Here is a 12500-nt window from a genome sequence, read left to right as displayed (position 1 = left end):
GGGAGTCCTGTTAAGATTGAGGCAAATAAGATGGATTTTTATGGTGTTTGACGTCTTGATCGGGAAGAATCACAAGACAATTGCTGACTGGACTGGAGCGGCCATCTTATTACCACGGTCAGTGTCGGAAGATTCCTCCTCGCGTGAAATTAGTTATCTGGCACTTTTGACTGGCTGGGGTTCGGAGTGGTAGTGTGTTTTCTCATGCCAGGTTTCACTTTTTTGTTTTTAATAAGATGCGACTGCGTGATGTTTGTTCCATCCGTTCTGTCGCTCCTCCTCCTTCCTTCCTCCCTCCCTCCTTCCCATCCCCACTCCCGCATCACATCGCCTCCCCTTCGCCCTCCGTCAGCCTCACCCTCCACCCTCCGTCCTCCGGCAGCCTCCTCGGTCCTCCTTCACCTCCCACTCCACCCTCCGTCCTCCCACACCTCTTCTCTCCCCCCTCCGTCCTCCCTCCTCCCTCCCTCACCCCCTCCTCCCTCCCTCCCTCCCGCCATCCGTCACTCCCAGTCCCCTCCCCCACCGACCCCCGTCCCCCCACCCCCCGAAGAGCCCCTCCCCCTCGCATCGATCGCGACTCCTCCGTTTTCTCTGATGCCGACGAGTCCCGTTTTCTGTGTTGCTGTCACTCGGCTTGTATTAGAATTACTCTGATATCAAGCTTACAACGTGCCCATGTGGCATAGACCTAAGTTGGACACCTTCCTTATCCTCCAATACCCCCGCCGACACCCCCGAAAACGCCCTCCCGCCCCGAATTCCCCGACCAACCGCCCCCGACAATTTGCGAGAGTCCTCCCCCGCTCGGGCGACAGTGGACTCGCCCGTCCTCCCGACGCCGCCATTTTCGCCTCTTTGTTCGCCAAGTTGAGCGTTATTTGCCGTCTTATCCTCGACCTCGGGCGCCGTACACCTCGTCCAACGCCGTCCTCGCACTTGTCAACGCCTTCCCCCGCGAGGAGCAAGGCCACCGGAGCCCCGCACGCCGTCGCCCGAGGGAAGTTGAAAATGTAAGTGAATCGGATAGGGAGATCGCCCTTGGTGTGTGTCGCTAGAGCAGAGAATCCTCCGCCATTAGCCCCGTACACGACTTTCGACCCAGCGGAGCGACCGTAAGGACCAAATTATTATCCACGGCGCTAAGGGTCAAGTTTATCCGACGCAGTTTATCCAGCAGCGCGAAAGGGGGGAGAGAGAGAGAGAGAGAGGGAGTGAATGAGAGATAAGAGAAGAGGAGGAAGAGAGAGAGAGAGGAAAGAATTGTTTTAGTTTGATATTTCGTGCCTTTTTGTGGGTTTGTGATATGTTGATATACATTTTTTTCATCCGTTCGGGTTTATATTTAAACACTTTTTCGACGTTTTTTTTATTTTTTTTTCTCTTAAGGGTGAGAGAGTGACAAGTTGGCGCGAGGTGTTTGATTTGTGTGTCTTTAATGTTTTTTTGCCGTTTTATTCGCGTTTTTATCCGTGTTTGGGTGATTATTCCCTGTGTCGGGGAGGCGTGTGTCGGATCTACGCGCGTGAGTGTTTGTTTGTGTCTCTGGGTACGTACACCTGCGTGTGTACATCTTTTCGCGTGTGTTTGTGTACGTATACCTGTGAGTATTCGTGTATCTGTGGATATTTGTGTATGTATACCTGTGGATATTTGTGTAGGTACACCTGTTTGTGTACGTACACCTGTGTAATTGTGTACATACACCTGTTTGTGTGTATTTTTGTACGTACACCCGTATATTTGTAAACATATACCTGTGTGTGTGCATTTGTCTATGTACACCTGTGTGTATTTGTGTAGCTACAGGTGTGTGTGTGTGTATGTGTATGTATGTATTTGTGTTCTCACGTATGAATGCCACCTCTGTGTACGTGTACACTTATATTACGTCTGCGTGCGTGTCACCTGTGTATATGTATACATGCATATTACGTGTGTGTGTGTATACACTACGTGTACGCGTACTTATGCTTACATAAACGTTTGTCTGTATATACAATAACACATTTTTTATACATAATTACCAATGCCTGCGGACTTGTATCAATGAAGACGTGTGTGCGTGAAAGAAAAAAAAGTTGCATGTGTACAGGCGTGTGCGTGTTGCATGTGCGTGACGAGACCCGAGCGTCCGAGATGCACTTCGCTCCCCCAATTAGTTCTTTTAACGAGGTCGAGGAACAGTAAACTCGATCGGATGATAATTAATGGCTACCGGACAGATATGCGAGTGACGCCATCTTTTTTTTTTTCCTTTTTTGTCTTTTTTTTAAATATTCATTCGCTTATCTCTTTGACGTTTTACCTCGGATTTCGCCAGCTGGGAATCTTGTTGGTGATGAGGCGGGTTTGGTGTGTGTGTGTGTGTGTGTGTGTGTGTGTGTGTGTGTGTGTGTGTGTGTGTGTGTGTGTGTTTTACCTATCCATATAGTCACATTTTTTTGTTGAATGGGATTAGTTTATACCAGTTTATAACAAATAATGTACATAGATTTAGTTGGTTTAAGAGAAACAAAGTGTAAACTGGAGGTAAAGTCAGATAATTATGGTGAATATATGAATCCTTTCTTGCAATCCATGCACAGTTTCTACTGATTTTTGGAAAAAGGGTTGGTAATGTATTAATGAGAAGGAATGTAAATATGACTGCAAATACCAGCATAACCACATAAACAGACATTGAATTGGGATACAGAATGCCTATTTATAGACACAAATGTTGTCAAGGTGAGGGAGGGAGTTTAAAATGCTCGGTGAGAGAGTATTGTGTTTTTGAGTGACTTAATTGATGTCAGGCCTATAACTGAAGTTTGCTGTGCCTTTTCCTGTCAGAATCAGTTAGGATGTAGTTGCTAGGTAACAGACTATGTCATCATCAGAGGTTTTTAATTGTAAAGGAAAGTCAATGTTGCTTTGGTCCCTGATTCACAGTGAGATATGGATGGCCATGGCCAAGCAGAGAAAGAGGCAAGCGAAGTGCTTCGATCTTTTAATATCCTAGGAGCACCCGCATCTGCACAGGTCAGTCAGTCATTATTTTGTGGATCTCTTTACCTTTCCTCATATTTTCCCAAACACTTCGTATTTAAAAAGACAAAATAGGATGCCATAAACCACCTGTGTAGTGTAACAAGCAAATGCATGTGAGAGCAATTGTGATTCTGCACTTTATATTTGGTATTTTGTTTAGTATGGATTTAGAGGAAGCACTTGCCTAGAAACTTTTACTTGTGTTGAACCCTTTGTATAATACGACATTACTCAGCTCAGTTGGGAGTCAGTAATGGTGACATCAGGGTTTATTAAAAGGCCTGCTCACGGAATAAGCGTAGTGCTGTTGTATGCGGTTGTAATGCTGTTCTGGGATTTCTTTGGTTGAGAATTTTTTTTATTATATTCTTCACATGAGTTGCAAATTATGAGGTTATAGTCATGGTTGCACAATATGTGAATTCTGATTGCAATCTTAACATTGAAATTATGAAGTCATAACTATGCTTGCAACAGTTGTGAATTCTGGTTTCTGCTCTTCAGTATTTACTCTGGACAAACAGTTTGATTCAGACACTTGGGCGTAAATGTATTACTCTGCATTTTTCCCTCTGTTTGTGCATCTCTTTACTTTCGGTTCTTGTTGTAATCCAACTTCTCTCTGAATTTCTTATTATTTTTTCCACTTTTTTGCTTCTTTTATATGACAAACATCCTTACTCCTGAGTGGCCGGCCATGAGGAAGGAAAGATACTATGCTTTACAGAGTTCTCCTTTGCAGAACGAACCTCAGAACCTGTCAACAAACACCTCACAGCCAATGGTAATGGTGCCCCCACACCCTCCGCCACAATGGCACATACATCCCCAACCTGTACACATCATGTACCAGGTGAGTTGTCACGGTTATTTATAAGTTTTGACAGAGTGAATGAGATGTGGTGTTATATAGGCTAAATTGATTTTGAGCAATGCACTGTGTGTATTTTGATTTGAAAAAAAATAATTCGCTTTAGTATATTAAAATGAATTTCTTCTAAGTGTAGGCTGTTATATTTCAGAAAATCAAATAATTGTTTACTCTATGTATTCTAACAAAAAATATGCGCAGAGTAATAATATTGTAAAGTTTTCAGAATCTGGCAAAAGTGATAGTTTTTTTAACAAACTCCTGTTGGTGTTTTACAGTTTCATGTATTTTTTATATCAGTTGGAATTAAATTCTTCTGAACACCATTGTTCTTCTGTTTTGCCAAACTAATCAAGAACAGGAAGATGATATGAAAGAGAATCTCTAGAAAGGAGGGATGGGAGGAAAAGTTTGATGAAGAATGTTAGCTGTATTTTAAGCAATGACGCTTGGCTAAAATAGTGTAAATGGATTCTGTGACATGCTCTGCAGGCAGTTAGAATACTTTTTGTTCATGGAAACTGTATTTAAAGTTCCTAAAAGAACATATTTATTTTGGAGAGAAATGCCAGTAAGGAATATATTAATTGCACATACCCAGTAGGTTTAATGATTGGATTGCCTTTGCTGAGTGGTGTATGTAATGATTTAGGTGACCTGTTTAGTGACATGAATTTGAAATGTGAACCAGATTTTTCAAATGATTGCCTCTTTGCAGCCACATGGGAATCCCCCAGTGTCCCAGGCTGACAATAACAGCAACCAACAAGCACCAAATGGGCAGCCGCAGCAGCAGCAACAGCAGCAGCAACAACAGCAGCAGCAGCAACAACCACCCCCTCAAGGACCTCCTCAGCTCGCCCACATGACAGCAGACCAATTGTCACAGCTTCAGCCTCCTCCCCTGGAACATTCCATTTGGTCAACTACTGATATGGGTAAGTCTCATTCATGGGAATATCTGTCCCTCGTCTTTTTTTGGTGACAATTGATGGTATTTTTTATCTCTGTTACTACTAAATTTATTGATACTTTAGGCCAATAGTGTGGGAGTATTATGATATATGACATTGTCTACTGTAGCTTGTTAAATAGATAAGACAGTTCATCCCAGTTCATTTACTGTTTCATACTTCAGAGCAATTTAGGGAATTGTGTTCAACACTGATCATGTGCATTTTTGCAGATGGACAAAATGGCATGAACTCAAACTACAACATGGGTGATTTGCAAAGTCAAGAAGGAGACACGACGTTGAACACCAATGACATAAATGAAGAAGAACAGGAAACAAAACCCAAGATCAAGAAAGAGGTTAAAAAGAAAAGGAAACTTGCAGACCTCTTAGCAGAAGGTATAGATCCTACCAAATTAGAGGAGAACAGTGACCAGGTGAGGGAAAGGTTTGAGAAGGGATGTGAGTGCGAAGGTGACAATTGCTTTAAGAACATGAATCCTGAGTTTGTATTTAGACACAGACTGAACATTGCAGAACTGACCAAGAATGAACATGACATGTATCTTATGGGTGTGACAATGGCATGTTTAGCAAATCCTGAAGAAACCTCTCGGCACAAAGAGAGAAAGAGGCTTAGGGCATCGTATGTTTTCCAGGGGAAGAAAGTGTGCTTAGACGCTTTTCTGTATTTGGAAAACTGTACGCATTATCAGTTAAAAGCCATCAGAAAACATGTCATGGTAAATGGAGTGACACCGAGAGTTCACGGGAATCATGGAAAGAAGCCGCCCAACACATTCCCACTAGACACATACCAGCACGCGGCTGCTTTCTTGCAGAGTTACATTGCTCGATATTCACCAAACACAAATACTCCAAAGAAACCAAACAAGTCTGGCAAATCACCACCAGTTTACCTGCCAGCTGATATTACGCGCAAGAAAATCCACAATGCATACAAGGAATACTGTGAACACTTTGAACCAGATGTCAAGGTCATGGGATATTCTTCATTCAGACACTTCATGAAGGAACAGTTTCCCAACGTCAAATTCTTCCGAATGGACAAAAAGGCTGAACGTGCCATGGGCCAGAGTGATGACGACGATGATGATAATGATAACAGTACTGGGGCACAGAATCAACAGGCTCAGCAACAACAGCAGCAGCAACAGCAACAGCAGCAACAACAACAGCCAGATCAGAGACAAGACCAACGGGTAGAAACTGGAGCACAACAAGTTATGCAACAGCAGCAGGCAGCACAAGCTCCACAAGAACCGTCAAAAGATGCCAGGAACACTCCTCCAGTTTCAGCAGCAGCACCCACCTCTGCCGTACCCCCCAATACCCATCCAGGCGTACCAGTCTCCATGCCTCATGCTCCCATCAGCACCAACTACCCCTCGTATTCTCATGTTCAGTTACCTCTTAATTTACAGGCTCAACAGCCATTATACTCTGCTTGTATGCAGCCAGGCATGTTTCCCCCTGGTCAAGCCCCAACCCAAGTGCGACCTACAGGCTTCCCGTATACAAGCCTGTAAAGGGACTGTCAGTGCACCTCAAATATTGTTGAAATCTCATTAATTACAATCTTCCTCCAGATAAAAGTTCTGTAGTGGCTGTCTCATTCAGCTAAGAGGAGCCATGACCAGTTATGGTGCCAGATTGAAAGTACAAGAGTGCTACTCATTGCCACCATGAAGGTGCTGGTTGAAGGAGCTGCACCTTGAGTGTTCCATTCACATTTGTATTCCTGCTTTTATATGCGGGACTACAGTGATATTGATGGTCTCCTCATTCTTCAGGGGTTAGCCTTAGGAGTGGGATCATGTAAGCCCATGTTCCTTTTTCAGGAGTTGTGTTGGTGAATGAAGTAATAATCAATAGGTGCCCCAGATTTCAAATAGCAGTGCCTAGGGCTTTCATTCCCCATCCTAAAACTAGAGGTTAGTGATGTAGTTATAGTGCCTGATGAAGATGCAAGATCACAATGTAAATATGTGGCAGCTGATTATTCTTAACACTCCTCAAACTGTAATTAACCATATCTATATAAGGTCTGTTAATTACATCTTACTTCTTGTACAGTGTATCATAAGGCAAAAAGTCCGAGATCAGTTGCTGAAATGGTCTTACCCAGATTTCCAGAAATTTGTAAAGAACCTCAGGCTAAAATCTACAGTTTTATATGAGATTAGAAATCAGATCTAAATTTAGATGATAAATTTCCTGTAGCAATCAACATGAAAATATCAAAAATGAAATGCCAGTGGTATTATGAGTATAAAGCTACAGACAATGTGCCTGTACCATATCATGCTTTCACATCATTTCATAACATTATCATCACAAAAGGTCACCCAGTTTAACTTGATTAGTTTTATAGAACTAGTGTAAATCATTTTCTATCACTCCTCATACCATACGGGCATTGAATATATATGGAGTTCCAAGCCATTGATTAGGCCTTAGCTTTCCCAATTGTTAAACTTAGGTAATGTAATATATGACATGAGTAGGTAATGTTTTTAAGTAATTTTTGACCATTCCATTCCAAATGGGCATTAATTTCCATATCCAGTTGCCAATGATTACCTCTTCAAGAGAGATGGTAGATTTTGATTGAAAGCGTGTGTAAATATGAAAGTGACGGTGGACGAAGTGGCTTATAAGGCATAATTATGTTGAAATATGGATTGTGAGACTGGTTGCTATGTAGCCATATATAGAGTATGAACACAAGGCAAACGTTTGTGTGTACATTTATTTTGAGAAGCCTTGGTAGCAACTTTTTTACAGTTCTGTAAACACTGTGCCAAACGGGGCATATGACATGCTCTTATTCTGTCTCAAAGATTTTTTTTTATTAATTTATTAATTTATTTTTGTGCCCTAAATGATTAAGCTTCACATATGGTAAATATAATAGCGTATGTGACTAGGTTGCCTTTGGACACTTGGTAATTAAAGTACCATTATAAAGAATGTACATTTTATTTTGTTTCAGATATGCAATTTCCTGGGGTCTCTGCTGTATATTTTTATCTGTATATGACAGCCAGGATTATGGAAGGCATTATGATCGTGTTCATGTTCAGATTAGACTTACACTATTTATTTATTTGTATTTATTTTCTTTTTTAATAATATCAGACAAAAAGAAAAAAAGAGCCAATTTGGCAAAGGACTTTTGATGTTAATTTAACATATGCATAATCATGTATAGAAGATAGTGCTAGACCTTATTGAGAAATATATTTTGTTTAATTTTTGATCTATAAATTATCATACAACAGCTCTCAATAATGGTTGGGTCAGAGACTTTGAAGGTGGTTACTGCAAGATGGAAGTATTTCCACAGTTTATATCAATGAGTATTACTAGAAGCTTTTGTGCGACTTATGGTCTCAGTTCCTTGCATCTGAACTACATGGAGAGGGAATCCAGTTCGTGAACTGGGTGTATCCACAAAGATTCCACAAAATGTAAAGGGTAATTTTTGTATAAAAAGCTAACAAATGTAATAGAATAATAAACTGTGATATGAAAGTACATGTATTTGTTTGATGTCTTTATTTAATTAAGATTTTTTTCTACTGTAATTTTAAGGATCCTTTTTTTATTTTTATATTGAATGGCATTATTTATTGCTTCAGTGGAGAAATTTTGAACGACATGACCTTAGGGACATTTCCTCAGCTTAGTTTATGCAATGCTTTGCAACGGAGCCATATTTTATTTTGTTTCTTTTTATATTCAAAGTGGATGTACATTTCTATAAATCCATTTAACTCTACTTATTGAGTTCATATAAGATATTAGTAGATGAGAATTAAAAGGATAATAATAATTCTATTAATTCAGCAGTTTTTGTGATATTTGTGGAAGGAAGTATGTCTGTTTTGATAAATAAACAAACTTTGTCAATATTCACAATATTTGATTATCATCTTAAATTATTTTTTCAAGGAAATAAATATATATATTCAAGACTTGTTTACGTGTATACCTGTCCTCTACATGAAGATCAAGAACATTGATCAGGAATATATTGTATGGGGTAGTAAGTATAATGACTGTGAGCAAAGTGCTTTTAATTTCATATTTATGCTCTGAAGTCGCTTACGTTTGTAGGACAGAAACATATACACTAAAAAATGTTGATTCTTTTGTGTAAATTAAAACAGTAAAATGTGTGAGGAACTCTTTGTCAAAAGAAAGTTTTATAATTACAAATGAGTTATCATGGGACGACAATAGCAAGACTTATTGTGATTGTGTTTGTCTGCAATAAATTATGGAGAGGTTTCCATTCCAATTCTAGCTTCTCTTGAAATTATGGTTGTAGTTCCCCAATTAATTTGATTCTCGGTAAAGTTAGTTTACATGCAACTGGTCGTTACTATTGCAAACCTTTAAGCAAAATAAGGATCGTGGCATTCAGTTAACAACTAGCACGAGAGAGAAGGGAGGCAGACAGACAGATAAAACACACACAAAAAGTACATACAGGAAGAAAGCGAAAGATTATCAGAATTTGTGATTTTCTTTCATTTTGTAAATAATGAAAAAAAATCAAAATTCTACCATGAAGTAATTGTTTGCTCATCTCTTTTCTTAGTCTTCATTTCTATCCCTCTCCGCCGCTATAATTTAGTTCATCTCTATATTTTACTTGTTTTAACCATTAACCATTCTCAGAGTTTCTGATATAGCACACCGAAAGTAAAAGCTACAGGATACATTATTATCCGTAATATTAATCATTTCTTATTTATAGTTCGCAGAGTACGCGTTCTGCTACTACAAGAGGGGAATAAACTAGGAATATTTTGAAGAAAATGTTCCGACTTTGCCCGCGAGCTCTGGAGAAAATCCAATATTTAGGAGCGTCATAAACACATTTTCTTGGTTATTTTAGATCTCCAAGCCACCAATAGACGGTGCGAGGGGCTGCACATGACAGGTGACAGTTGGGCCATTATGCTCAAAGACTTTTATCGAAGTAGAGTACTTTATTAGCACTTCTGTCGTTTGCGTTGATGCCTGATGTCGTCCGAAACTCGTGTGTTTATTTATATCATACCTCCTTTAATTGGTTATCATCTCTTTTTCTTTCTTGTACATAAAAAGTAACCCATCTTATATTTTCCTTCCTTGCACGTTATTAATGCCACGCTGTACAATAATTCTGGAACGGTCTGAACGTGTTACCCGCTGTAATTACCAGGCTTAAACAAGCTGATCACCTTAGCTCATGTGGCGCTAACTGTTCAGCCAATCGGAATCTCAGAAGGTCTTAATAGGGAGGAAATGAGTGCAATTAACAGGCAGGGTTCGGCCAGGGTGTGGTAGTTCACCCTTCGCCTTCCGTTTAGCTGACAATGAACTTGACAAGAGGTATGGAGTGCTTATACAAGTGTTATTACTGTGATTACCGTTCGTCGAGTTTACATTTAGTGTTAATAAATGATTTAAAAAGCAGATTACGCAACTGTGACCGAATTACTTGTGGTATTTCTTTAGTTTTCCGAATAATCTTTCGCGTTTAAGTTTTTTTTGTTGACATTAGTTTACTTATTCTTGCTCTTCAGTCGCGGAAAGAAATGCTGTATAGAGTACCCAAATCATGGGGTCTTAACACCTACCTTTGCCCACCACGCTTTGGGTATTAAGACCTCCCAATACGTTAAGGGCGTGCGTGTAAACATGTCAAGTTGCTCCTCGTTAAGCATGTGTTGCGGACATACGAGCGGACTCGCTCTTCCACGCTGCGCGGTGTGTGGTTTGGGTCGCGATGGCAGGATGCGTGTGGTGTTTGGCAGCTGTGTTGGCAGCGTGGGGTTTATTTATTCTCCTTTTAGTATATGAGGGGGTTTATGTTTGTGTTACATGTGTAGGGATTATCGTGGTCCATGTGGTGATGGTGCAGTCTTGCTGGTGTAGATAGCAGAAGTAATAATGTATGTGATAACTATGCAGTATTGTAGTAAGTCTGAACGTTATGGGTTTTGCGAATACACAAGATTGTTGTCAAAGATATATGATCCATAGTGTAGTGATGTAGTCACGTATATTAATTGTGCGCGTGTTACTGTAATATTAAAACGATCGGTTTTCGTCTGTGCTTCATCAGTATACTTCAAGTGCTGACTGTAATCGCCTGGGCAGCACGTTGCATCGGTTGCAATACGTGACGAAAAAAAATAAGCAAAGTATTTAATATTCAAGTAGATAAATATAAGATCAGAGGCATTATACAACCCCGATCGACTCTATTATGGCATGGTCAGCATCAGAGAAAACGCATGCTGTTATACAAGGGAGAGGAAGGCGGGTTTGCGGTTATACAGTGATGGGGGAAGGCGGGCTGCGGTCGGCGCTCCGTAAGACGAGAAAGGAGGAGGTTGGGGACTCAGAAACAAGATGCTTACGTAACTATACTTATCCAGCTGGATCGACGACGCATCGGCGCTCCACGAACCGAAGCGAAAAAAGACGGAGGGTTTGGGAAGAGGAGGGAAGCTGTCCGCTGGTTGATGTTTGCTTGACTTTTCTTCGGATTGGAGTAAATCCCTGTTTTTTGTTAGTTTTTTTGTTTTGTTTTTTTTGTTTTCTTTGGAGTAAATCCCTGTTTTTTGTTTTGTTTTTTTGTTTTATTGCGGACTTTCTATATCCGCTCTTCTTCGTTTTAAAGTTCCATGAGCAATGTTTCCGTCCAGAGAGTTGAGATAAGAAGCTGGTCGCCGCACATGCGAACCGCCTCCGGAAGGGTCGGTGTCCTGGGGCCTGATTCGCCTGGCTTGAAATTTTATTCGTTGCTTAAGGGCGGTTGGGGAGGGATCGTTGCCTGCTGCGGGTCCCGGTGGATGCAGCTGTTGGGGGAAACACAGGTGACTCAGGCTGTTTGGGGAGGAGGGAGGGGGTGGGAGGCGCTCTGGTAATCGTTTGCTGTGGTCACTGGCGGCGCGTAATCGATCTTATTCCATGGGCGAAATCGATCGTGGCTCCGAGCAAAGTTCATGGAGTCTCGAAGCGCCGTCGCTGCCGGATCACGAACCGCAGCGACGTGTCAGAAATACTGATTCTGCAGACGGAGGCTTTGTCGGAAGGCGCCAAGATCCCCCGGGCTCCTCCCCCCCTCCCCCCCTCCCCCCTCCGTATATGGCGTCGACGTTTCTCACGCCCCCCATTCACAAGCTGGTTTACGAACGTTGCGAGGGTTCACATGTGAGTGCGTGCGCCGTGTGTGCGTTTGTGTAAGCGTGTGTGAGTGTGTATGTGCGGTAGTGGCTGGTGGCCGTGTGTGCGCGTGCTCGGGGGGCGTGGTGGTGGAGATGGTGTTGTGGGTCGCGAGGGGCAGTGTTGGCGAGGCAGCCACGCCGTCACCATCCCCCACCACGCCCGCGCCGCGACCGCACTCGGCGCCGCACTCCCTCGCAGCCTCAGTGAGCGTCCCCGCGGGCGAGCAGCCGGATCAGGAAGGTCTGTGGGTCGAGTGGCAGCGCCGGCCGTGTCTGGCGGCGGCGGCGACGAGGCGGAGGAGGAGTCGCCCTCACGAGACAGGGCGAGCGGGATGAGGGGAAGTGCCGGGTTGATGGCCCGAAGGGAAGTGACGGCGAGGGGAAGTGA

General features: G+C 42.1%; 2 protein-coding genes across 9 annotated transcripts in view; both read left to right on the top strand.

Annotated features, from left to right (window-relative positions):
- Positions 1-12500, top strand: part of LOC113825221 (guanine nucleotide exchange factor DBS-like) — a 482891-nt gene that overhangs the window by 292210 nt on the left and 178181 nt on the right. The window lies entirely within an intron of this gene.
- Positions 820-8420, top strand: LOC113802423 (regulatory protein zeste). Of its 5 annotated transcripts, none has more exons than XM_027352996.2 (5): positions 820-1013; positions 2935-3024; positions 3788-3886; positions 4623-4842; positions 5091-8420. In XM_027352996.2, exons 2-5 carry the CDS (start codon positions 2941-2943, stop codon positions 6407-6409), a joined length of 1722 nt encoding a protein of 573 aa, XP_027208797.1. In that variant the 5' UTR covers positions 820-1013; positions 2935-2940; the 3' UTR covers positions 6410-8420. The 5 variants fall into 5 exon arrangements, with proteins under 5 accessions (XP_027208797.1, XP_027208796.1, XP_069993456.1 ...); XM_027352995.2 differs by having other exon boundaries at positions 3776-3886; XM_070137352.1 differs by lacking the exon at positions 820-1013 and adding an exon at positions 1067-1115 and having other exon boundaries at positions 3776-3886.

Source organism: Penaeus vannamei, chromosome 23, assembly GCF_042767895.1.
Source record: "Penaeus vannamei isolate JL-2024 chromosome 23, ASM4276789v1, whole genome shotgun sequence".
NCBI lineage: Eukaryota > Metazoa > Arthropoda > Malacostraca > Decapoda > Penaeidae > Penaeus > Penaeus vannamei.
This window is presented reverse-complemented; position numbering and strand designations above follow the sequence as displayed.

Bases quoted from the DNA above. Each gene is read 5' to 3' on its own strand.
- LOC113802423 (XM_027352995.2), top strand. From the start codon at position 2,941: ATGGATGGCCATGGCCAAGCAGAGAAAGAGGCAAGCGAAGTGCTTCGA. The intron at 3,025-3,775 runs GTCAGTCAGTCA...TCTCCTTTGCAG, and splicing joins GAGCACCCGCATCTGCACAG to AACGAACCTCAGAACCTGTC. The intron at 3,887-4,622 runs GTGAGTTGTCAC...GCCTCTTTGCAG, and splicing joins CTGTACACATCATGTACCAG to CCACATGGGAATCCCCCAGT.